The sequence below is a fragment of the Mirounga angustirostris genome, unplaced genomic scaffold, assembly GCF_029215605.1.
Source record: "Mirounga angustirostris isolate CCGP_5_RB_7025 unplaced genomic scaffold, mMirAng1.0.hap1 SCAF_5, whole genome shotgun sequence".
NCBI lineage: Eukaryota > Metazoa > Chordata > Mammalia > Carnivora > Phocidae > Mirounga > Mirounga angustirostris.
The window spans coordinates 66,587,888-66,613,701 of NW_026991713.1; the positions used below are offsets into that span (position 1 = coordinate 66,587,888).

At 36.7% G+C, this 25,814-nt stretch overlaps 2 protein-coding genes across 10 annotated transcripts in view; one reads left to right on the forward strand and one right to left on the reverse strand.

Annotated features, from left to right (window-relative positions):
- The window catches only part of SCAF11 (SR-related CTD associated factor 11), a 104,518-nt gene that overhangs the window by 72,202 nt on the left and 6,502 nt on the right, over positions 1 to 25,814 (forward strand). For 4 of the 8 annotated variants that reach the window (XM_045873579.2, XM_054507086.2, XM_045873578.3 and 1 more), the window contains 3 exons: positions 360 to 578; positions 936 to 1,055; positions 1,320 to 4,507. In XM_045873579.2, the coding sequence (XP_045729535.1) occupies positions 360 to 578; positions 936 to 1,055; positions 1,320 to 1,466 (486 nt within the window). In that variant the 3' untranslated portion in view covers positions 1,467 to 4,507. Of the gene's footprint in view, positions 1 to 359; positions 579 to 935; positions 1,056 to 1,319; positions 4,508 to 25,814 lie in introns of those variants that run through there. The other 4 variants (XM_045873580.3, XM_064591361.1, XM_064591362.1 and 1 more) reach the window with 4 other exon arrangements.
- ARID2 (AT-rich interaction domain 2) overlaps positions 16,573 to 25,814 on the reverse strand; it is a 162,755-nt gene continuing 153,513 nt past the window's right edge. For both annotated transcript variants that reach the window (XM_064591359.1, XM_045873582.3), the window contains one exon: positions 16,573 to 18,197. In XM_064591359.1, the coding sequence (XP_064447429.1) occupies positions 18,053 to 18,197 (145 nt within the window). In that variant the 3' untranslated portion in view covers positions 16,573 to 18,052. The remainder of the gene's footprint in view (positions 18,198 to 25,814) is intronic.

The window sequence follows — 25,814 nt, forward strand, 5'->3', positions numbered from 1 at the left end:
CACTGTCTCCTTTTCTCCCATCTTTAAAGTGAGGGCTCATACTTTAGTTAATTTTCATAAAGAGCCTTTCAGGAAAGTTACTATTCTTTAAATGCTGTTCTTTTCCTTCTTGTTGTTTTTAGTGTTGTCAGAACATTACAATTCGCAAGTGTAATTTAAAAGTCACTTAACATATTTACATAGGTCTCTGTTTAAGAATGTTACTCATTTTTCTTCGGAGTCCCTTAGATATACATGACCTGAAATAAGAATTAAGTACTGAGGTTGACTCACTTTGAATTTTTTTGTTATTTCTAATGACTAAAAGACTTCTATTGAATACAAGTAATTAATTAACTGATGATAACTCTTTAAAACAGGGTATTCCTAGTGCTTCTCATGTAAGTAACAACATGAGTACACCAGTCTTGCCTGCTCCAACAGCAGCCCCAGGAAATTCGGGAATAGTTCAGGGACCAAGTTCTGGTAATACTTCGTCATCAAGTCACAGCAAATCCTCTAATGCTGCTGTAAAATTGACAGAAAGCAAAGTAAGTGTTACAGTGGAAGCCAGCGCAGATAGCTCGAAGACAGACAAGGCAAGTTCAAGGTTGAGAGCAACCTACATATTCTGTATATGATAAAGATGAAAAAATACCAGTTTTGTTTTGTATAATTGGGAAAGGGAATTTACTGTTGATAGTCTTAAATTCCAATGCTATTTGAAGGGTTCTATCTAGATATGTTGATGTCCAATGAGTTACTGGTAGTATTTCATGATTATTTTTAGAAATGTTTGATATGTGTGTTAATAAATAACTTTTGTATTTATGATACTAATATTTGAAGAATTTTTGCAATAATGTAAAAGTGTGTTTTCAATTTCATATTTTTAAAGAACTTTTTTGAAAGTATGTGATTGGGCAAATAATAATTATACTTTTTCCTCTTACCAGAAGTTACAAATCCAAGAAAAAGCAGCACAGGAGGTAAAATTGGCCATTAAGCCATTTTACCAAAATAAAGATATCACCAAGGAAGAATATAAAGAGATTGTACGGAAAGCAGTGGATAAAGTAAGTTCTATAGCTTTAGCATTGTTATGTATGTATTGTTTTGAATCATCTCTCTTTTAATAAAGGAATGCTTAAGTCTAATTAAAATAATAAGCACTAACTTCTAATTCTTGTCTGCTTTTTTACCTTTCAAATAAGTTCATATGAGATATGAAACATACAAAAATGTCTGATTATCTTTTAGGGGTTGTTTTTCAAAAAGCTTTCCATTTTGCTATAATCCTTTTAAGTATGAGAAAAATATTCCCCCTCCTTTTTTCATAGGTTTGTCATAGTAAGAGTGGAGAAGTAAATTCTACTAAAGTGGCAAATCTGGTTAAAGCCTATGTAGACAAATACAAATATTCACGGAAGGGAAGCCAAAAGAAAACTCTGGAAGAACCTGTGTCTACCGAAAAAAACATAGGTTGAAATGGGGAGCACTATAAAGGACACTGTCAAGATATCTGCAAAGTGCAATTTCAACATGTACCTTTAACTGAAAATCATACATAACTGTGATTGAAATTTGGTTTTGATAAAATTATTTTTTTTAATGTAGAATATAAAGTTTTGTTCTAAATAAATATAGTTCTGCACTGCAACTTCTTTATCCTTTCCTCCTCCCGAAAATAAAAGCAAATTCAAGGGAAAGTAAAGGGGTTAAAGGAGTGTGCATTTTTACTAGGACTGTGTTATAGTGTGGATACTGGAAGATGTACAGCTTTTTGATTTGAACAATGGAGTGCATAAATTAGAGTCTTCTAAGTGCACTGGTTTTGGAAAAGATATATATGATACATTTATTCTGTCAGGCTAAAAATAAAGTATGATCTTTATGATTTTTCCCTCTAATTATAGAAAGTTAAATAATGTATTACCATGAAAAATATTTCTAATAACAGAATATACCAATTGCAGGGTTCCTAATGTGTATTTTTAAAGCACACATCTGAATAAATTGCCTAGATAGAAACCAGATTATCACATGAGTAAAATTCAGTGTTCAAAACTTTGGAACACTGTTACTGTATCACCAAATAAAGGTTATGCTGCTTGTTTTTCTTTTGTGCCTTTTTTTCCCCCCAGTTGAGATGAAGCAGTTTGATTTGCTAGATTTACAACTATGGAAGTCTAAAACTCTGTTGAATTTAACAGATCAGTTTGGAAAAAGTGTTCGTATGTAAAAATTTGTAAAAATTATGTTCTTTCATGATACCTCCTACCTATCAGAGAAATGATAAATTATTTGTGCCAACTGGAGAGTTGCTGTTGAGTAGTGACCCTCCCTTCCTTGGGACGAAGGTAGAATTATGAAACTCACTTCAGTGGCTTTCAGTTGCTCATCTATCTAATCACTAATGAAATTCTTTTCACACTTGAGAAGTCTCCAAATGCTTTACAGTGAATAAAGTGTTAATTAGGTGACCATGTGGTAGCCATTAACCATGTTGCAAAATTCTCGACATTAAAACCTGTGTTTTGGAAAGAGAGAGGAATTAAATAATGGACTTGGTTAGGCTTTCAGGGACTAGGGATTTGACTGTCTTTTTTTAAATACTAGAATATGTTAATTTTTACAAAAGGTAAGTTCAGAGTGTTAGAGAGCCACTGTTTTAATTGGCATCTTAGAAGAAAAAATGAGTTATATCCATAATAAACTGTCTTTCATTCCATTAACAATTTTCAATAGATACCAAATAACTGGAAAGCTGTTCGGATAAGATGTTAATGCCTCTGATAGACGTATGCCTCAGTGAGACAGATTGACCCTTTTACTAGCTACACTAGAGAGCAGTACTCTGTAGGACTGTGCTTTTCTGAAGTAAAGATGATCTGGTTCTCAAGTTTATGTGCATAATACTTTCTTGGTGCTAGCTTTGATAAGGCAAATATTTTGAATTGTTGGCCCCAATAATGATTGTGCTAGTTCATAATCTTTATTAGATTATGAATGTAATCCCAAAAAGTGTTAGAAATATTTCCAAGCAGTTCTTGATCTTTATTCTGCATTTCTGGGCATTTGTAATATGGTATTCTACTGATTTATATATATATTTTTAATTAAAGTTTGTGTTTAGATACGAAGGGGAAAGAAGTTTGGAAGTATATTCTAATAAAATATTAGGACTTTTAAATATCAGCACACACCTCATTTGTTTGTTTTGAACTCTAGAAACAATTGTGTGAACTTTCAAACTATTTTCAGTTAAAGCAGGTTCACACTTTGAAAATTTTGTAGCAAATTGCCTAAGATAATCACACAGGGCATACTTTTCCTGCATTTTCTTTCAGTGATGTTTGGGAGTAGGGTTACATTTTAAAATTTGCTTTTACCATTTAGCTTTGCAAACATGCTTAAAAGTTTTGAAGAAAAAACTAGGTGGAGGTCCAGAGTTAAAGTCTCACATCTTTGGTAGCAGTGCCATGAATTATTTCTACCTTTCTTGAAAATAACAAGTGTGTATTCCATATCTGCTTTGGGGTACTTGGTTAGACTGCATTTAAAATGCTAATGAAGAATGTTACTGGATTAGAATTCAGACTTTTAAAACTTAGAAATATCTAAGAATGTATTAGAAAGTGCATGCTTTATGTTCAAAAAACAATGCTTTAACATTCCCCATTCTTGCTTTTTCCAGAAATTTAATTTTGCATGTGCACAAAAACATCTTGTGGGGTTACAGATTTCTCGTTATTTATTAAGATTCAGTATTAACTTGACCTTTGAATCCTTGGTCCCATTAACTTACTAGTCACACTGACCAATGTTTTAGGCTAGTGCCTAGAAATTGAGACTAAAAGTAATTATTACTTTAACATTCCAAAAGTTTTGTGATTTTTTTTTTTTCTGGTAATTACCACATTTTCTCCATTATCTTCCTTTAAATGGCCACAGTGTGTACTGTTTGAATGTTCCATCCAAAAGATGTAGCTTCAGAAGCACAGTGGTTGCCCCACGGTCCACGAGACGTTGTTTGTAGTACGAGGATGGAGTGCTGTCTACTGAAACAATACTCTTAAACAGATATGTAGTATGTAATATTTTCTAATAAATTCTTTTGATAAACAAAGAAGTGTCTTTAACATTTTATTATTAAGATTCTTGGGAAATGGTGACTTTTTTACCTCATTATAAGTCTTTCCAAACCCATGTTGAAGTATTTCTTGGATTTGTACCAAAGTAACTAGCACCATAGTTACATTAATTCCAAGTTGTAAAGCAAGCTTAGAGTCAGCTATAAGCATTTTTTCCTAATTACAAAATCATTGTAGGAAATTAGGAAAGCTTTATTTTAAAAAATTTGTAGAAGAGGGAAGAAACTGAAAAACAAAAGGAGAAAAATCACCTGTAATCCTGCCATTTAAAGGTAACAGTACTGCTCAGACTGCCCATAACTGTTGTAACTTATCCTTTTCACTTAATGATGTATTTAGAAGTTTTCATTTTAATAAAAACTCTACAGCATGATTTTTAATGACTATATAGTATTCTGTTATATATTGTACCATTACTTAAACCAACCCTCTGCTGTTGGATATTAAGTTGTTTTTACTAATATAAATAAATTAGTAAAATAAAAATTGTACTAACATTCATAAGACTGATGTGAACATCTTTGTATATAAATTGATATATCCCATTTCAAATTATTCTCTGGGGATTCCTAGAAGTAGACGGTCTTGGCCGATCAGTTTTTATTTCCCCACAAAAGAATTTTTAATGTGATTATATATATACACTCGATGTATAATTTTAAAAATTCAATCATATTTAATGTAAAACTCCATTATTTTCCTAAGCTGATTTTTCTATCCAGAGAAAACTGTCAGAAAGTTCTGCGTGTCTTTCCTAGATCTTCATGCATTTACAAAAATGCTTATTAAGTTTCCAGGAAAATAGGTTTCACAGATTGTTCCCCTAGCACATGAAGTATATTCTGTAAACTGTTCTGCATCTCTAGTCTCCTTAATAAATTGAAAATATATCTTAATGTCCATGTTCTGTTTTATAATGGCTATATCACGTTCCCATGGTGATGGACATTGAAGTTATGTTCAGGTTTTGGCTATTAGAAACAATGTTTTACTGAGCACCCTTTGTGATTTAGCTCTAGGAACCTCTATTTTGTGTATGTGCTTACACTGAATTTCAGATATGCACATTTTTAATTTGGATAGTGTTGCCAAATTGCTCTCAGAAAGGGGTGTACTAATTTATAGTCCCACCACAGTGCTGAACTTAGAGTGTAGTTCCACCTTTGATATTATGACTGAACAGGTAAAATTAAGATTGCCTTTGGTCATAAGGTCTTAATGAACACCTATTTCATCAAACAGTGCACACCTACTATGTGTCAGGGATTCTTGGATTCTTCACATATTATCAGAATTAATTATACCACAATCTTTCAAAAGAACAGTATAGTAATAGCGTATTTATTAAGCTTGTAATATGTGCCGGGTGCGCTCTCAGACATTATAAGTGTCGCCTCTTTTGGTTTATAAAACCAATTCTAATAGTCATCTTTGTTCTGATGAGGAAATTGAGATACATAAAACACCGAGTTACCTAGTTACACAGTTACTTAGTGATAGAGACAGGACTGAGATACGGGATTGATAGACGCTGAAGTCAGCACTTGACTTGGGGTGTGGGGTGTTACACTGAGCTCCCAGATGGAACGTTTATAACACGTGGGAGTTACAGCTGAACTTTAAAGTGTACTGGGAACACGGAAGACACAGCTGACTGGGGAAGAAGTGAGGCAGGGAGATTTATACTGTGTCTAACTACGTTGTTTCATTGCCTTTTTAACACTTCTGTATTTCCTGTCCTGGAGATACTAAGCTTTTAATGTTGAAGCCATCCTTCGTGCATTTTCCCTTTTCCTCCCATCTCCATTCTCTCAGTTGCTATTTCCTCTCTATCAAACTGGAATTCCTTTGCAGTAAAATCTAGCTCCCTTAGTTCCTAGCAGTGTTACCATCTGACCTCTTTTAATAGTCTAGACTATGATTTAGATTCTGTATGCATCAGTTCGTCTTAGACCCTGAAGACACAGCTTTGGTCATATTCTACATTTCAGCCTCATGTGTGTACACACTAGGGAAGAGTGAGCAAAACAATACTGTTTTCACTCTCGTAGAACTACATAATATTGTGGGGAAAGCAGCTATATATTGAATAACTGATGCAGGAATGACAGAGGACTCTGCATTACCCAAGAATCCGTGGTAGGGTAACAGGCCCTCATAGTGATTGGTGAGAGTCCCTGGAAGAAGTGGCACTCGAGCTAAAAGATGAATAGGTCCTAGGCAAGGAGAAAAGACAAGCTGGCAGAGGAAATCGGTGCAAAAGTTCTGGAGCCCGAAAGCATGGCAACCCCAAGCCTAAATTGGCTGGAGTGAAGACTGGTGGAGAGTTCTTAAAGGCAATCAGTTTTGCAAAGAAAAGCTTTTGAAATCTTTCAAGCAGGAGGTATTTGATATGAGCAGATTTGCATTTTGAAAGATTACTCTGCTAATCTTTCAATGGCTTAATAAAAGTGGTTTGTAAATATGAAAAGGTGTTCACAGTTAATGTTACACATTTTCTTTTATCAAACTGATCAATTTAATTCTGGCAAGAGGCCCATGAAGAACTAGTACTGGTGGCCATTTGTACAAGTTTTCTGAAAGGCAACTGAAAATAAGTATAAAGAACCTTAAAAGGGCCATATACTCTTTCCATAATAATAAAACATGCTGGTTCACATAGTCCTCCTTTCTAGTATTTAACAGTGGAAAATTGGAGGGGATGGTTAAACTGTGGTTCATTCATGTGAAGGCATTTGGCAGCTGTTGCAACTGTTTTCAGGGATAAAAAAATGAAATGGAGGAAAACAGGACACAAACTATAGTTGGCCCTTGGACAACGAGGGGCTAGGGGCACCAAACCCCTGTACAGTCAGAAATCCCCATAGAGGGGCGCCTGGGTGGCTCAGTCGTTAAGCATCTGCCTTCGGCTCAGGTCATGATCTCAGGGTCCTGGGATCGAGCCCCGCATCGGGCTCCCTGCTCCGCGGGAAGCCTGCTTCTCCCTCTCCCACTCCCGCTGCTTGTGTTCTCTCTCTCACTGTCTCTCTCGCTGTCAAATAAATAAAAAATCTAAAAAAAAAAAAAATCCCCGTAGAATCTGTGACTCCCAAATACTTAACTACTAATAGCCCTCTTTTGACTGGGAGTCTTAACTGACAACATAGTCAACATGTATTTTGTATGTTACATGTATTATCACACTGTATTCTTTAATATAAGCTGGAGAAAAGAAAATGTTAAAATTCTAAGGAAAATACATTTATTAGTACTATAGCATATTTATCAAAAAATCCATGTATAAGTGGACCCCTGCAGTCCAAACCTATGTTACTTAAGGAGTAACTGTATATGTAATATTCCAACTTAACTTTTTTTAAGGCAAAAAAAATACAAATTCTTAATAGGGGTTATTTCTGGGTAGCAGAGGATCTTCTTTTAATGCTCTTCTTTAGCTTTCAACTTCACTACAGTGAGTAAGAGTTGTATGATCAGAAAAACTTTTTAAGAAAACTGCAGTCCTCATTGCTTGGGACATGACAGTGGGGGAATGGGTAGGAGGCTTTGCTTTAGGCTAGGGAGTTACCAACTTCCCACTCTAGAACTGGCCTAAGGTCTCAGCTTGAGCACCTGTGATAGGTGTCTCATAGATGGCTCTCCATACACAGCTCCCCAGGGAGGAGCACAGCGCCTCCTATAGTAGCTGATGGGTGCTGGTCTGTAAGTAGTCAATACCCACTGGGTTTCTGGGCTGAGACATCCCTTAGTCATAAAGAAGTAGACTTCCCAAACCATAACTAGTTTGGGCATATTTCTCCCAATCCTGTGAGCACTAGAGAAGATAATCCACTTAAGGTAAGTAGGGGTCTTGGCTTTAAAGCTCACAAAAAACTGAGGCACACTTTGTGCCCCTGAGTATGTTACTTCTCTGAGCCAGAGTGGCCTATAAAAGGGACTGCTGCCTACCTACCTAGAGAATTAAGTGAGATAATAGATGTGAAAGTAATTTCCTGTATTTTTACTTGGAGAATCTGCCCTATAATCCAGACTGGTTTTCCCACCATGTTGATAATGATGGAAATACAACTTACTTGTCCAGTGGCTTGAAATCTAGCTGCACGTTTAGGGTCGCAGAGCTTTAAAACAAAAAACCAATATACAGAGACTTCCAGGAAGATTATAGGAGTAGGAAGATCCTGACATCCAATGGATACAATGAGGTAACACCCACATCAGTGTAAATAACCCAGAAGATGATCTGCGGACTGGCAGAACACATTGTGCACAACTAAATGCACAGAAGAGGCCACATCAAAGAGGGTAGGAAGGGCAGAGAAATAGTGGGGAGTTAAACTAAGGGCGGGTACCTTTGGGAGACTTTCCAAGAACAAAAGAGCTGGCTGGCGCCATCTCCCTCCCCCATGCCCTGCCCCCCCAGACACCTGTGGGAACCAGTGCAGCAGCAACACTCTCTACCTAACTTGCTAACAGTGCACCTGCCCCTGCATTCTCCTGTGGACACATCCCCTCCAGCCAGGCCTGTAGGGCTCCTCCCACAACAGATCTGTGCATACCTTACTGACACTGCATGGCCCACCCCCAGCTCTTCTATGGATCCACCCACCCCATCCAACACCACCAGCCCTGGTCCCTGGCAGCTCCAGGTCTTTCCTGCAGCAGACCTGCCAGACCTTTTACCACCACGTGTCCCACCCCTGTGTTCTGTGGACCTAACCCCTCCAATATGCCCTTGGCCAGAGCCCCTCCAGAGTGGTGCCACGAGCCTGGCAGTGTGCAAGCAGGCCCCACAGGGCCCAGCATCACTCCAAAGTGACTCCTCGGGGGAATGAGGAAGATAACCATACACACCAGTTCAACTGTGGCCCCAATAGTGGGCTAGGGGCAAAGCTTCTCAGTGGACAACACAGAAAGCATCCTGCAGTTTGGTGCTGCTGCATCTGGCAAACACCTGGTCTGACTCACTCAAGCCCAAGGCGGCCCCAGACTGGCTTACTAACAACACGGGGACCAAACCCTGCACACAACAGGCAAAGAGAGACATTGCAGATGGACTGGAGGGAAAAGTGGCTCAGCCACAACAGTAGGGAGCATGCAATACATGTAAGAGACACCCCTGAAGTGCCAGGTTCTGGGGAACAGAGGGCATTATACTGCAGGGCACTATAGGATCTCTTCTTCATAGGCCCACTACTTTCAAGAGCAGGAGATGTAGCTAAGTTTCCTAACAGAGAGATAGACAAAATGGGGAGACAGAGGACTATGTCCCAATTGAAAGAATAGGACAAAATTACAGCAACAGAGCTAAATGAGATAAATAATAGGTCTGTGAATTTAATGGTCATAAAGAGACTCACTGGACTTCAGAAAAGAGTGGAGGATCTCAGTGAGACCCTTAATAAAGAGATGGAAAACAAAAAAAGAACCAATCAGAGATAACTCAAAAAAAATTAAAACTACACTAGTGGGAATAAATAGTAGACTAGAGGAAGCAGCAGAATGGATCAGTGACCTGAAGGACAGAGTAATGGAAAGCAATCAAGCCAAACAGGAGAGAGAAAAAATAATAAAAAACAAAAATAGACTTAGGCAACTCAGCAACTCATCATGTATAATAACATTCCCATTATAGGGATCCCAGAGGGAGGAGAGAGAGAAAGGGGGCAGAAAAGGTAGTTCAAGAAATACTTGAAAGTTTCCCCTAAGCTGGGGAAAGAAATAGAAATCCAGATCCAGGAGGCACAGGAGATCCTCCCAACAAAATCAACCCAAGGAGGTCCCCGCCAAGACACATAGTAATTAAAATGGCAAAAAGTAGTGATAGAGAATTTTAAAAGCGGTGAGAGAAGAAAAACAGTTACATAAGAGGCAAATCCCATAAGGCTATCAGCTGGTTTTTTAACAGAAACTTTGCAGGCCAGGAGAGAGTGAAATGATATATTCAAAGTGCTGAAAGGAAAAAAACCTACAACCAAGAATACTCTACCCAGCAAGGCTATCACCCAGAATAGAGGGAGAGAGAGAGTTTCCTAGACAAACAAAAGTTAAAGGAACTTATCACCACTAAACTAGCCCTACAAGAAATGTTAAAGGGGACTTTTTGAGTAGAAAGGAAAGACCGTAAGTAGGAGTAAGGAAAGTAGGAAGCACAACAGCAGTAAAATGAAGCATATCTATAAAAATCGTCAAGGGATTCACAAAATAAAAGGATATAAAGTATGACACCATATACCTCAAACATGGCGGGGCGGGGGGAGGAGTAAAGAATAGGTTCGGACTTAAGCCACCACTGATTTAATATAAATTGCTATATGCATAAGATGTAATGGGGATTAAAAGTTAACTAATACTAATGAGGACTGAGTAATGTACAGAATTGTTGAATCACTGTATTGTACACCTGAAATGAGTATAACACTGTATGGTAACTATACTGGAATTAATTAGTTTAAAAGGCAATACATAGGGTCACCCCAGACCAATTTAATCAGTCTCTGTTTGGGATAGTTTAAATCTCCAGGTGGAGGCTAATGTGTAGCCAAGAAGCAAACCACTATGTAGCTTTTTTAGATCCCCTATAGATCACAGCTGTTCTGTTAGAACAACATAATTAATTAGATCACAGCTTGTCTTTAAAACCATTTAGATTCTATCCTCCCTCTCAAAGGCAGCAAAGGCACGTGACAGTTTATTCTCACTCTTTTTTAAACCTTGTTTTCAAATACCAGTTTATCTGGGGTTTAGATCCCACTAAGCAGAGAGATAAATCTTGAACATTTCCTGGGTGCTCACAGTTCCAGGGTGGAATAAGATTCTTGTAGGAATTCTTGTAGGAATCCAGCTGTTGCTAAGGTCAGCCTGTGTATGCTCAATTCAACAGGCTTTTATTTACACACTTGCCTAAAGGAATTCTAGACATTTCTAAAATGATCGCTGTAACATGGGTTTTTCTAAATCATTTCTGGAAGTCTTTCTTTTACACTTTAATAGCTGATAGCATGTCCCCCTTAGCTCTAGCAAGTGCAATTATGATTACCAGTCACAGCAGCAGGGACTAACACCAAGTGCTTCTTACTGGCTCTTCATAACAACCTTTAAAGTAGGTCCTATTATTAACCTCATTTGTCAAATGAGAATGAGGTTCAGTTACTTAGCCAGGATCACTCAGACCTCACAGAGGTGGCTGAGTCCAAAGTCTATGCCTGTAACTATGTTCCAGTGCTGCCTCTTGGCTCATCACAAGATCTACCCAACCATATGTGCTCCACACTTAACTCCTACTCACTCAACATACCCAGTCTGGGCACCAAAAATGGCTTGTTCATACTCACTACTTCTATTGTCCCTCTCCAGGGCACATGAAGTTCTTATAATCACTCACCTACTCAACTGTCTAACCAGCTGGTCCCTCTATCTAGTTAGTCTTCTCTTCCAGTTCATCCTTCAGACTTCTTTTAACCATTTAATTCCATTAATATTAAATACTTGGTCTGAGCAGTGTAATTCCCATATGCTGTATTGCCAACAAACTTTTTACAGAACACCTTCTAAACAAAATCTTGAACCATTATGAATGGGTCTGCCCAGGTTCAGGTGAAGGCAGCAAATCTGCTAAGCCATCCTCTTACCCATCCCCCAACCCAACTGACTTTGTGGCATCTTTGGATAGTTCCAGGATCTCTTACCACTGAACACAGACTATATCCATGATTTGCTAACTCTTGTAGGCTGCTCTGTGGTAGTATCTTAATAGATAATTAGATACAATTCCACAGCTAAGAAAATGGTCAACAGAAATGCATTCCCAAGTACACCAAGAGACAAGGATAAGGATGCTCATAGTATCGTTTGTAATAGCCCCAAGGTGGAAACAACTCAATGCCATCAATGTTGGAATACTATTTAGCAATGAAAATAAAGGAACTGTTGTTACTTGCAACCGTACAGATGAATCTTACAGCCAAGTTGAGTGAAAGATGATGGGAACAAAAGAATACAATTCAACACTGCATTTCTATATTAAGTTCAAAAATAGACAACTATATTATAGCATTTACAGATCTATACTTAGGTGATTAAAAAAAAAAAACTTTAAAGGAAGTGATTGTCCTTAAAATCAGGAGAGTGGTGTGGGGAAGGGAGGGATGGTGATTGGAACAAAAGCCCTTTGGGGAGGAGGGGAACTGCCAAGGTCTACTGCTTGGTCTGGGCAGTGGTTACAGAGCGATTTGCTTTACAGTAAAAAAAGCTCTACTCATTATTTTATGCACTTTGTTATATGCATTTGAGGTGGGGATTTCACAATAAAACTTTGTGTTAAAAAAAAAAAGGTCAACAATTAGCTCAGAGCCCTTGTTTAGATTTGTGGTATTCAATCTACCATTCTTTATCTTTTCCTTTCTTTCAAGCCAGTCCCGATGGGGAAAGAAAATCATATGGGGGGAAAATTGCCACTGAAAGAATTCTGCATCACATAAAATATCCTTCTGTTTGGAACCAGAAAAATAGAGCACCAAATGTGCCAGAGCCTACTCCGTGCAAGAGTGAAGTCATTGTGTGTATACACTTAAAATTGTGCTTTCTGTATTCGATTGTGGCAGCTTTTGTTCCTTTCAGTTATTATTTTAACAAACTATTGTCAATTTTCAAAGGTTGCACAACTCAGAAAGTTGCCTGTTCCCAGTCCAACAAGAGTGAATTTGTTTAAAGGGTCAACCCCAAAATTAGCCGTTATCTTTCACACAGTTTACCTGTAAACAGGGCATATCCCATCGTTAAAATCAGTAAATCCTCCCTAAAGCCAAGGCTAAACATTTCCCCATTAGTTTAGGGAAACCATAGAGTACAGTCCAGAGATTCTGGAAACCCTCCCCCACCCCCCACCGAATGTGTTTCAGTCTATTTGTTATGATTGATTTCCACACTACACTTCATGAAGCCCTTTAGGTTCTCTGCTTGGTGGCCAAAGCATTCCTCTGCTTTAGCAACATCTAACACTGCACCATTTAATCTATAACCTCTCTTCTTGAACAAGACCTCTCCAAACTCACTCTCTCATCACTGTTAGGTCTGTCAAATTTCTATCAGCCCTGAAAGTCTCCAAAAGACATTTTTCTTTCTCCACGCAGCCCATCCCACTTTGCCTTCCCTACTCGTCAATTAAATGAAGGCTACCGCATGACTGAACTCATGAAACACTTTATAATTCTCATAACAGCCCGTGTTTTACCTTTGTTACTGGGCAGCCTTGGGAAGCTTGTCTCAGCTTCAGAGCAGGACTGTCTCCTTCATCTTCCGAACGAAGAGCAGAGGTACTCCATCAATGCTTAAGCTAAATGAGATGTAAGGGAAGTATAAACAGAGGAAAAAATCCTATTAACATCCTAAAAAAGTTTAGAATAACTTTATCCAGAAGAATGAGCTAACAGTTGTTCAAATTATACACCAGAGTGGATAGTTGTTGGTTGGAAACTGTGGTTTCAGTTTACTATAAACTGTTGTCTTAGTAATGTTCCTTTGTTAAGGGAATTCCCAGAAAGTTTTTCTGGCTCTAAGAAGTTAAGTGATGCCAAATTAATAAATGGAATACTTGGGGAAAAAATCTGAGGAATTATAGAAAATCTTAAACAGTCAACATACTGCATAGGAAGAAAATATTTAATAGAAACAATGCAGCAAATAAAAAGATTTGTACCAAAACCAAGTGTCTCATGTCTGACTCCTCCTGGAAAGAATTCTAATTACTCTATAATTAGCTTCATGTGTGCTCATTAAATAGCTCCATTTACTTGCCATTTGACTTTGGTCAAGGTAGTCAGTCATCCCAACCCTCTCTACCCACCTTGTAACATTAGCTAACATTGGGTTTTTATAAAGACTGAGACAATACATGTAAAATGCTTAGTGTAGTGAATGACAGGAATTGTGTTAAGCAAATGTTAATGACCAGCATAATTAAAGTTTGGAAACAATTTAAATATCTGTCAATAAGGGGTCCAAATAATAAATCATGGTGTACCCATACAAAGGAGTACCATACAGCTGTAAAAAAGGACATGAGCGATCTTTATATGAATATGGAAAGGTCTTAAGATACTAAGCATTTTTTAAGTGCAGCAGTGTTTGTGGTATAAAATATTTTGCATAAAAATTACACACTCATATTTGCTCTTTTGTAAAATCAATACCAGAGGTGTACTTAAGAAACATGACCAGCGGTTATCTGGAAGTGGGGGTGGGAGCCAGGAGATGGGAAAGATGTGGGAGACTTTTCAGTGAATATCTTTTAACAACTGTTTGATTCTCGAATTGTACAGTAGAATTACCTTTCACAAAAGTTACTTTTTAAAAGCAGTTGATCTTTTGAATACATGTATCCAGTGGTGTCTCAGACTGAAATCCACAAGAACCAGGACTTGACTTACCATGATAGCTTTTTCTCTTAATACTCAAGTGTACTCAGTATCAGAAGAAATGGGTCTGCTTACCTAGGAATATGACAGTGTGCCTTAGCCTTTCTTAACTTGCACACAATGCAGTCCTGGACTTAATTGTTACCAAGAAGCATCTGTTCCTTTCCTTCATGAAAGGAGAATCTAGGAATCCGAGTAAAGAGTCACAAATACCAAGGGAGTGGAGAAAGTGAACATTGGTTGTAATGTAACTAGAAAGTAACACTGTCTTCGTTTTGCTGCCTCAGAAAAGGTAGTGAAAATTTTGAGTATTTCAGTGACTAAGTACTCTGAAGACAGTTAAAGTAAGATGAGCATGACAGCTCAAATTTCCCTAGGATAGACAGTGGATTTTTTTTCTCTTTCACCTTATTACTGTTTGGCCAAGATGATCCAACAGTCAAGTGTCAGGTGCCCCACGTGGTGAACCCGGTGACCATGCTCCTGCTTCTTTTCAGCTTCTGTTTCAGAGATGAAGAACGTCGTGTTTTTTGTTGGGTGTTTGATGTTTGAATCACTGTGATTAAGATCGGGACAGAACACTTACCCAAAACATTCTCATTTTAAAAATCATTTTTATTGTCATTTTCTGGTTAAAAAAAACATACATGGTATGACTATAAAGTAATGAGACGAGTTTTCATGTGTGGCTTATGCTACGGAGTCTCATTAGTATATAGTCACATCCTGTCTAGAGCTTGGAAGAAAAATATGCCTTGGCTATATGATTATCGATTTTGTTACTTAAAATTTATTGAGTGCCAACAGAGCACTAGGCACATATATAACACAGAATTGTACAGTCTCTATGTTGTAGACTATATTATTTACATAGATTTCTCAAAGTAACATTAAAGCATGTATTTACAGAACTTTAGACAAAATAACAATACTGGAAATCAGCAAGTTTCTGTCTAGCGAGGAGCACCTTTTCATGAATGAGAGGGTTATGCAGAACTTACTGTGCAAGAGCACTTTGATTCCATTACCCAGAAAGTCGTTATTTCATTATATAATAGTTCTATAAAGCTATACGAGAAAAACCTAAGTGGGAAGCCATAATTGATTTCATTAGGTCAAATACATTTAGAAAATTCTCTGCTGAGACCAATGCTCAAAGGGACTACAGACATATTTACATATCATAGCACAGAAGCTAGAACTACGGCATGCAATTCCAATGAGGTGGATGAATGGTGAGTGTGAAAACCATGTTTCTGAGCCCGGAGTTTCTTCTCTTTTCTAATTACCTTGCAGTTTCTTATTTTGCAAAGAAACATGTACCTTTAAAACATACATTGATGTTACACAAAATTACTTTAGAAAAATTTGAGATTTTTTAGAGAAGTACAATGAATACTCTCCAACTGGTATCAACAACTGGGAGCCTTTTAAGTTTGCGGGAGTTTAGGACCATTTTAGTGTTATCCACATGATCTCTGTGGCATCTACTGGGTAGCCCCAATCTTGGGAGGTGGGCCAAAAATAAACCCCACAACCCTTGGAAATGATGGTGGCTAACGCTGGCTGACAAAGTCTCTTTAGCGTTCATTACTACTCAGCAGAGTGTAGCTCCAGGGATCCCCCTACAGGGAGAAATTAGATTTTCTTTCAATACCAGTTGAATCAAACTATTAAAACATTTTTTTTATATCCAAACTGAGATCATCCTTTTACTCTAAGAATTTGCCCCTAAATTCAAGTCGAAGATTTGGTTGCGTTGTGGTTCTGAATGAACAATCAAAGAAACACAGTATCAAACAATAACCTGGCTCTGCTTTACATCATAACAAATGGAAAATACTCTCCATCTTCTGCTATCTCATGCAAATCTGTCATGTAAAGGACCTCTTTTATCTGTTCTCTATTTAACGTATCATAAATGGACATATAATTAAATAGGTGACTGCACCTTGTCTTCAGCTAAATTTGGGATTCTCTCTATATTTTTAAAGAATGTCTTCAGCATACTCAGAAATGAAGGACTCAAGAAAATGTTCAGTCTTTTATTTAAAAACTATAAACAGTCACCAAAGTAAATAAAGCCATTCTATAACATAAACTGTTAGGTCTATATTTTTTACTGCACATCCTAAGGACACAGCAGAAATGGTGGTTGGGAGGCCTTCCACATTTTTGGATGCTAATAGAACAGGCAATAGGCAGTTATAAATGGATACATTTCACGCTGGGGGGGGAAGAAGACAATTTAAGGAAGTGAGCAGTTTCTGAGCAGGAATGTGGTACAGTATTAAGAATGGAAGAATAATACGATAAAATTCCACACTATATTAAGATAGAAAAAGTAGTGAAGAAAATATCATACCTGCACATAATGCATATATAACACAGGAGAAAACCTGTATAAAATTCCATGTATTTAAACCAATTTACAAATACAAAAAATTCTGTCCAAGCTCTGAGCTTGCACATGACAAACGTTTACAGTGGATACATGTTAGGGAAAACCAAAAAATACCTTCAAATAGTTTTTCTTCTACAAAAATGACATGAGATATATTATTCCATACTCTTTCAGCCAGCAAAATGAGTTCTACAAGGTGTATAATACAAAACAAAACAAAACAAAAGAAACAAAAGAAAAAAAGGAAAAAAAAAAAAATCACAGTTCCACAAAACTGTTTTGACTTTACAGCATCAGTACCTTTGCAGAAGTATTTACACAAATTTAAAGAACATTCATCCACTGCATAGAATATATCACAATTACTTACAATTGACAGGAAAGTCTAGAAAACTTTAGAACCTACCAATAATGCTTCTAGGACACCACAGAATGTACTTCCAGTGGCTGCAGTGGCATGAAAGGTGTTCGTTCTATTCACAAATATTTACAGGATCTATTCAGACTGGTAAATTTTTATGATAATAAATAAGTGAAAATATATTGGCTCAAGTAAGAAAACCAAGCTACTGATTTCTAAACAAAACACACAATCCATAGTTAGATATTGGTGGCCCCCTCTGAGATCAGGGGTATAGGTGTGCTGAAATTTTTTTTTTTTTAATTATTCAAACCAGCTTAAACGGTTTTGTAAATATAAAAATGTGCTCCTTTTTGGATATAGATAAAAATATTTAATGCTTCTATTTCATCTGCTCATGTAGGTTTTACAATATTCCATGTATATTCCAATGTGGATGGTACTGAATTCTGATCATACCAGTCTCCATCAGGATTTATCAGATCTGAGAGACATCCTGCAGATAAGCTGGTTGACAATCCCACAGCAGTTTTTTTTTTTTTCTTTTTCTTTTTAGATTTTTTTAAACAGAGAACAAAGGGATTCGCTCAGAGATCAGAATACGAAGCTTCCTCTCAGCATCATGGGAGGAGATAAAATAATTCATTCTATGGTCTCTGTTCCATTAAGACTTGGTGCTTTCTTCAGTAACAGTATGTGAAATGTATGTGACTTTGAGTCCCCACTACAGAAGTGGAATTATTTTTCACTGCAGCATTTCTGAGTCTTTTTCTTGTTCTTTACTCTGAACTGTAAAATTAAGTTCATAAAGGCATTTGGCAAGGGTGGAGGAAGCTTCCATGTTACTAATGGCTAGCACTGATAAGTTGTTTTCATGTCTCTTTAACAATCTGGAAAAAAAAAAACAAAACAGAGGTTCCAAGGTCAGTGATGATTCTTATGGACTTTGCACATTTAAAAACTAACATTTTTTATTTCATTGAGATATTTATTTCATGTGTTCAGCACACTTTGGTGAATGGAATACACTATAAACTTACTTGGATAAAAGATGTTTCCAAGCGTGACAGAATTTCCTTGTATCCATGTAGCGATTTTTCAGTGAACAAATGTTTTTACCACATACCACATACTGCTGCTGTTAATACACTCGGAGAAGTTGCATGTATAAAAGATGGTTCAAAGAATGCTAGTAGCAATGTGGTCAGTTTTCAGACCAAAATGGAATTAAACCAGGAATTAATAATAGAAAGTTGACTGGAAAATCCCCAAGTCCATGACGTAAACAACACATGGGCAACACAAAGTTATACATGGGTCAAGAAGAAATCTCAAAAGAACTTTAAAAATATTTTGGATTAAATAAAATAAAAATACAACTTATTGAAATCTGTGGAATTCCGTGAAAGCAGTGCTTTGAGGGAAATCTATAGCATTAATTGGATGCATATTATCAGAAAAGAAGATCTAAAATCAATAATCAAAATTTCCACCTTAGGAAACTAGTAACAGAAAAGCAAATTAAATCCAAAGTAAGTAGAAGAAATAATTCAAGCCAAAATCAATGAAACTGAAAAGAGGAAATCAATGAAACCAAAAGTTGATTCTTTGAAAACATCAATAAAATCACGAAGTCTTTAAGACATGCTATCTAAGGAAAAAGAGTGTGTATATAAATTACTAATACCGGAAATGAAAGAGGGAAAGGTACCAAAGATCCCTACAGATCCCATGGGCATTAAAGGCAATTAAGAATTAGTATGAATAACACTATGCCCACAAATTTGAAACTCCAGATGAAACATACCACTTCCTTGAAAGAAACAGGCTTCCAAAAGTTACACAAAGTGAAACAGACTATCTGAAAAGGCCTATATCTATTAAAGAAATTGATAAAAAAAAAATAACCTCCTCCCCCCGCCCAAAAAATAAATAAATAACCTCCCAAAACAGAAAACACCAGGTTCAGGGGTTCTCTGGTAAATTCTGCCAAATATTTAAGGTTCCTCAAAAATTAAAAACAAAACAAAACACCATATAATCCAGTAATCCCACTACTATTTACCCAAAAGAAATAAAAAAGCTAATTTGAAAAAGATATGTGCACTTCTATGTCCACCGAAACATTATTTACAGTAGCCAAGGTATGGGAGCAACCCAAGTGTCCAGCCACAGACCAACAGGTAAAGATGTGGCATATAAACAGAGTATCACTCAACCGTGAAACAAAAGAATGAGCTCTTGCCATCTGCAACAACATGGATGGACCTAGAGGGTGTTAGGCTAACTGCAAAGTGTCAAAGAGAAAAAGACAAATACATGATTTCACTAATATATGGAATCTAAAAAACTGAGAACACAAAACTCTATTATATAAAGTTTTTAAAGACACAATACATACTTCCCCGCCCAGTAATGCAGGAAGAGGAGGAATCTGGGAAATGACTAATTTAACCTATTCAATTCACAGATGAGGAATTTGAGGCTATCTTGAGGCACACCACACGGAACTACTTTCTAGCTCAACAGCAGTAGCAGAATTAGGGAAGATCACCTATTGGACTTTTCTCCGTTGTACATTTCTAAATATGGGAAGACTGCCAGGCATAATTCTGTGACAAGCTTCATGCATGCTTCCAGAAAATTCAGATCATGTTTCTACAGAAGTCAAATTCATAGAATCAAAGAGTGAAATGGTATTTACCAGGGGCTGGGGGAGAAAGAAATGAGGATCAATGGTCATAAAGTTTCAGTTCAGCAAGATGAATAAGCTTGAGAGATGTACAGATGCACCGTACCTACACTCCACCCTAACGTATTATACACTTAACAATTTAAGAGGGTAGATCTCATGTTAAGTGTCCTTGCCACAATAAGGCAAAATTAAATAAAAATTCAGATCATGTTAGAAAACAGCTGGAGAGAAATAAGATGGTTGCTTTTTTTTTTTTTAATTAGAGAGAGAGAGACGGTGAGCACGTGTGTGTGGGGGGAGGGGCAGAGAGGGAATCTTCAAGCAGACCCCCTGCTGAGCATGGAGCCTGATGCAGGGCCCAATCCCACAACCCATGAGATCATGACTTGAGCTGAAACCAAGAGTCAGATGCTTAATCAACTGAGCCGCCCAGGTGCCCCTAAGATGGCTGCTTTTATATGAAAATAAAAATTATATTCTAGAGATGATTCAAGTTTCTTTCCCTTCATTAAGTGAAGCTTATCACCTGAATGAGACATTACTCATAAAAGCAGCTATTTCTTTTTAATTTGTAAACTTAAAAAAGAAATTTTCTACCCCTAAAATTACAATACTGATGTGGCTATGTATATAAAGAAGAGAAATTATAAAAGTGAGAACTGTCCAGCAAAAAACCAGAGTGATGCTGAGGGGTGAGGAGAAAAGGTAAAAATAAGCCCAAAATGGAAAGATGAAATAGTTATAAGAAAAGTATAGTAAAATGTCAATAAAAAAAGCTAGGTGATTGGTATATATAGGTGTTCACTGCAGAATTATGTCAAGTTTACCTTATGCATGAAAACTTTTACATTAAATATCAGAAAAATGTCAGGAAAAAAAAAAATCAACCAGCATGAGATTATCTAAGAACTGCAGTGCCTTAATTAAAATAACCCTGGGTAAAAGAAACTGAAGAAGAGGGAGGAGCTTGACTTCTACATTTTGAACGAACATTGTAGGGAAACAATTTATGGGAACAGACACAGAAATTCAAAGCCAAAATGAACGCGTGGGGATTGTACCATTTTTGCCATTCGAAAGCAAAGGAAGAAGTAAAACAACTGTAAAAAAAAAAAAAAAAAAAAAGGAAATTGGGGCCCTTGGGTGGCGTAGTTGACTAAGCATCCAACTCTTGGTTTTAGCTCGGGTCGTGATCTCAGGGTCATAAGATCGAGCCCTGCGTCTGGCCCCCCTGCTCAGTGTGAAGTCTCCTTCAGAGGCTCTCTCCCCCTCCTTTTGCCCCTCCTGCTCATGCTCTTTCTCTCAAATAATAAATCAATCTTTAAAAAAAAAAAAAAGATTAAAGACAAAGGAGTTGAGCATCTTTCATGTTTTCTGGTTATTCTGATATTTGCTTTTATATAGTTTCCATACTGTACATATACCCCCCCAATGGCTAAAACTAAAAATTAAAATTATACCAAATGTTGGCAAGTATGTGGAGCAACTGTGACTCTCATACATCGCTGGAGGGATTATAAATTGATAAAATCTCTTTGGAATTGTTTGGCATTATGTACTCAAGTTATAATATCCTATGAATCACCAATCCTTCTTAAAAGTCAATAGAAATATATATATATATATGACCAAAAACATGTATAGAATGTTCATAGAACACTATTTTTAATAGCTCCAAACTGAAAACCACCAATATGCCTACCAAAAGTAGAATGGAAAAAACAAAATTGAGTATATTCTTAGAACAGAATTCTATACTGCAACAATATGAACAACATACTGCTACATATAACATGAATGAATCTCACAAATAATGCTGAATAAAAAAGCTAGTACAAAAGAATGTACACCATACGATTCTACTTACATAGAGTTCAAAATCAGGCAAAATTCTATGGTGTATCATCAGGATCGTGGTCCCATTGAGGAAAATGGGATAAAGACAGGTGGAGAATCAAAGGGGCTCTGTGGTATTGGTGTTCCTCTATTTCTGAACTTGCATGGTTGGTTATGTGGGTGGTTCACTCTGTGATAATTCATTGAGCTTTATACTTCTGTTTTTTAATACTTTAGGTATGATCTACTTCAAAAATTTGTTAAACAAATTTTTAAATGAACTATGAAATTTCTACAATTTTTTCTGGAAAAGAAAAAATAGTCCTATAAAACTTGATTTAAAAATAACTTACATAATTTGAAAGATACATGCACCCCTATGTTTGTTGCAGCTTTATTTCCAATAGCCAAGACACAGAAGCAACTCAACTGCCTATCCACAGATGAATGGATTACAAAGATGTAATGTGAGTGCATGAGTGTGCACGCACACACACACATATACACAGTGGAATATTACTCAGCCATCAAAAGGACTGAAATCTTGCCATCTTCAAGAATATGGGTAGACCCAGAGGATATAATGCTAAGTAAAATAAGTCAGAGACAAATACTGTATGATTTCACTCATGTAGAATTTAAGAAACAAAACAAATGAACAAACAAAGAAAAAAAGAGACAAACAACCAGACTCTTAAAAACAGAGAACAAACTGGTGGTTGCCAGCAGGGAGGTGGGTGAGGAAATGGGTAAAATAGTTAAAGGGATTAAAAGTACACTTATATTAACGAGCACTGAGTAATGTATAAAATTGTTCAATCATTATATTGTACACCTGAAACCAACACTGTATGTGAACTAACATCAATAATAAAAACAATCACAAAGTGGGATCAAATTATTTTCCCTCTATAATTAATGAACATTTTGAAAAAGAAAAATCTTTCAGTATGAAAAATTTCACAAATTACAGTAATTTTTCCACATGTTAAAAAGTATTCTTTTGGGGACCTGGGTGGCTCAGATGGTTAAGCATCTGCCTTCGGCTCAGGTCATGATCCCAGGGTCCTGGGACTGAGTCCCGCATTGAGTTCCCTGCTTAGCAGGGAACCTGCTTCTTCCTCTGCCTCGCTCTCTCTCTCATGAAAAAATAAATAAAATCTTTAAAAAAAAAGTATTCTTTTATTTTTATGTCACATGGATAAAACTAGAAGACTAAATTTAAATCACCAGGATGATTTTAAAGTAACAATTTCTTTTTCTTTCTTTAAAAAAAAAAAGATTTTACTTTTTCTTTAGTAATCTCTATGCCCAACATGGGGCTCGAACCCACAACTCTGAGATCAAGAGTTGCATGTTCCACCAACTGGGCCATCCAGGCACCCCATAACAATTCCATTTTTGATATAAATTAGTATCTTCTACTTTTGGGCGTTTTAAAAAATAAGCACTCACTAGATAAAATATGCCTCTTTTGTTGTATAAAATGGTATTCTTTCAATTTCAAATTTCAAGGTTTTTTTGATATGTTTAACAAAGGATAAATATTGTGTCACTTTAATACACTTAATAGATAATGAAAAATAATTTGTAAGCATTAGTGAAAACAATTTAAGACACAAATTAGCAGTTTGAATGCAGGTTTTTCTCCTTTCCCTCCCAAAATAGTACCAAAATGAGTTAAAGAAAATTTTCTGAAGAAACTAAACCAGAAAGGCAAGGTGTAGGACAATCAGACAAAAAACAGGATTGGGTGAAAGTAACATACTTAACATGGTAAGGTCCTCCTGGTCCCCTCTCCCATTCTGTTTCCATAACACAGGATTTTACACTGACCCTCCTCCAAACTGCCTATGTCCAAAGGCAAGAAAATCAGAGATTTTTCTCTGGAGAAACAATCTCTCTCTAGAGACTGACATTTGAAGGACTTCTAATAAACAAATTGGTTCATTAGGGGTCACCCAAAATGGCAATCACCAGTGACAAGTGGAGATCATGCACTCAAAGCTTCTAATTGGCTTGCTGATATTTGATTCTTAATATAGAAAATGAAGCCCAAATGCTCATTTGAGGAATTTAGAGGAAACAGCAACTATACTTAAAGGGAGCAGAAGAGCAGGGTGTAATAAAATAGCAACAATTGGCACTCAGAAAGATCTTAGAAATGAAAGTAGGATAGCCTAAGTAAAAATTCAATAGATTTGATGATAAAGTCAAGGAAATTTCCAGGAAATACATTAAACAGACAAAAATGAAAACTAAGAGAGAAAGGAAAATTAGAGGATCAATCTAGGAGGATCTAGCATCCCAACAACAGAAATTCAAGAAATGGGGAATAGAGACCATGGTTGGCAGAGAATTATAAAAAGAAAAACATTCAAGAAAAATTCCCATTATGGAAGGACTTGAATCTCCTGATTGAAAGGATCCACTGAAATGAAATGCCCACTTGAGCGATCACAACAAAACACCTACACCAAGACACATCATCATAAAACGTCAGGGGGCGCCTGGGTGGCTCAGTCGTTAAGCGTCTGCCTTCGGCTCAGGTCATGATCCCAGGGTCCTGGGATCGAGTCCCACATCGGGCTCCCTGCTCGGCAGGAAGCCTGCTTCTCCCTCTCCCACTCCCCCTGCTTGTGTTCCTGCTCTTGCTGTGTTTCTCTCTGTCAAATAAATAAATAAAATCTTAAAAAATAAATAAATAAATAAATAAAACATCAGGATATCAGAAAGTAAGGTTAAAAAAAAAAAAAAAAAGATCCTAAATGTTTCTAGGGGAGAAAATAGATCACAAACACAGGAAAGGGAACCAGGACGTTATAGACTTCTTAAGAGCAAAGCTGCATGCTGGAACACATTAAGAGCAATGCCCTCACAGACTTAAAACAACAACAACAACAACAACTTTTCAGTCTAGAATTCTATATCTAGCCAAACTATCATGAGTAAAAATAAAGACATTTTCAGATATGTGGGGTTTTAAAATTTTTGGAGGATATGCTTTAGTATGATGAGGGAATTAATCAAGTAAAGGAAATAGTTCAGATTTAAGAAAAAGGGATTCGGGTGCCTGGGTGGCTCAGTTGGTTAAGCGACTGCCTTCGGCTCAGGCCATGATCCTGGAGTCCCTGGATCGAGTCCCGCATTGGGCTCCCTGCTCGGCAGGGAGCCTGCTTCTGCCTCTGACCCTCCCCCCTCTCATGTGCTCTCTCTCTCTCATTCTCTCTGTCTCAAATAAATAAATAAAATCTTGAAAAAAAAAAAAAGAAAGAAAAAGGGATTCAATATTGAAGGAATTCCCAAGACTGATATACTGTAAATGGAATTATTCTCTTTATCTCTTTATGTTCATTATCAGTGTATAGAAAAGTACCATTTGATTTTAAATAAGATCCATGTATTATTTTGATAAAAGGTATATAAATCAAAAGGAGGAGAAATATATTGCAATTCTCCAGAGCTCAAACTTAATCAGAATGGAGATAAACTGGATTTAAACATTTTACTTATTCAAACAATCAGATTCTAAATTCCAAATTTTAAATACGCTCACATTTCATATTGTTCAGTATACTATACTACAAGAATGAAGGTAAATTTCCATATATCTTCCTATCATCGTGCAATTTTCTTATTGCTAACAGAGTTGGCTTTAGTCTTAAAAAAAAAAAAAAAATACCCTGTTACTTATTCCATTCTCATCTCTGTTGAGAAAGAAATCTCAATGGGGAATTATCTTTTGCAGCTATGTGATTTCCTACACTCTCTTCTTCACACATATGTTTTGCCAGATTCTGTCAGTATTCTTGCTAAGCAAAACTCCACATCACTGGAGATGTCTGAATGAAGTTCTACAGTTCAGCCTTCACTGGGAGGATGAATGGTAAGAATTTAATGGATTGTTTTCATTCTTTTGATTCTGCTATTCTAAGATCATAGTAACTAAAGATACCAGAAGACATCTGGAAGGTTT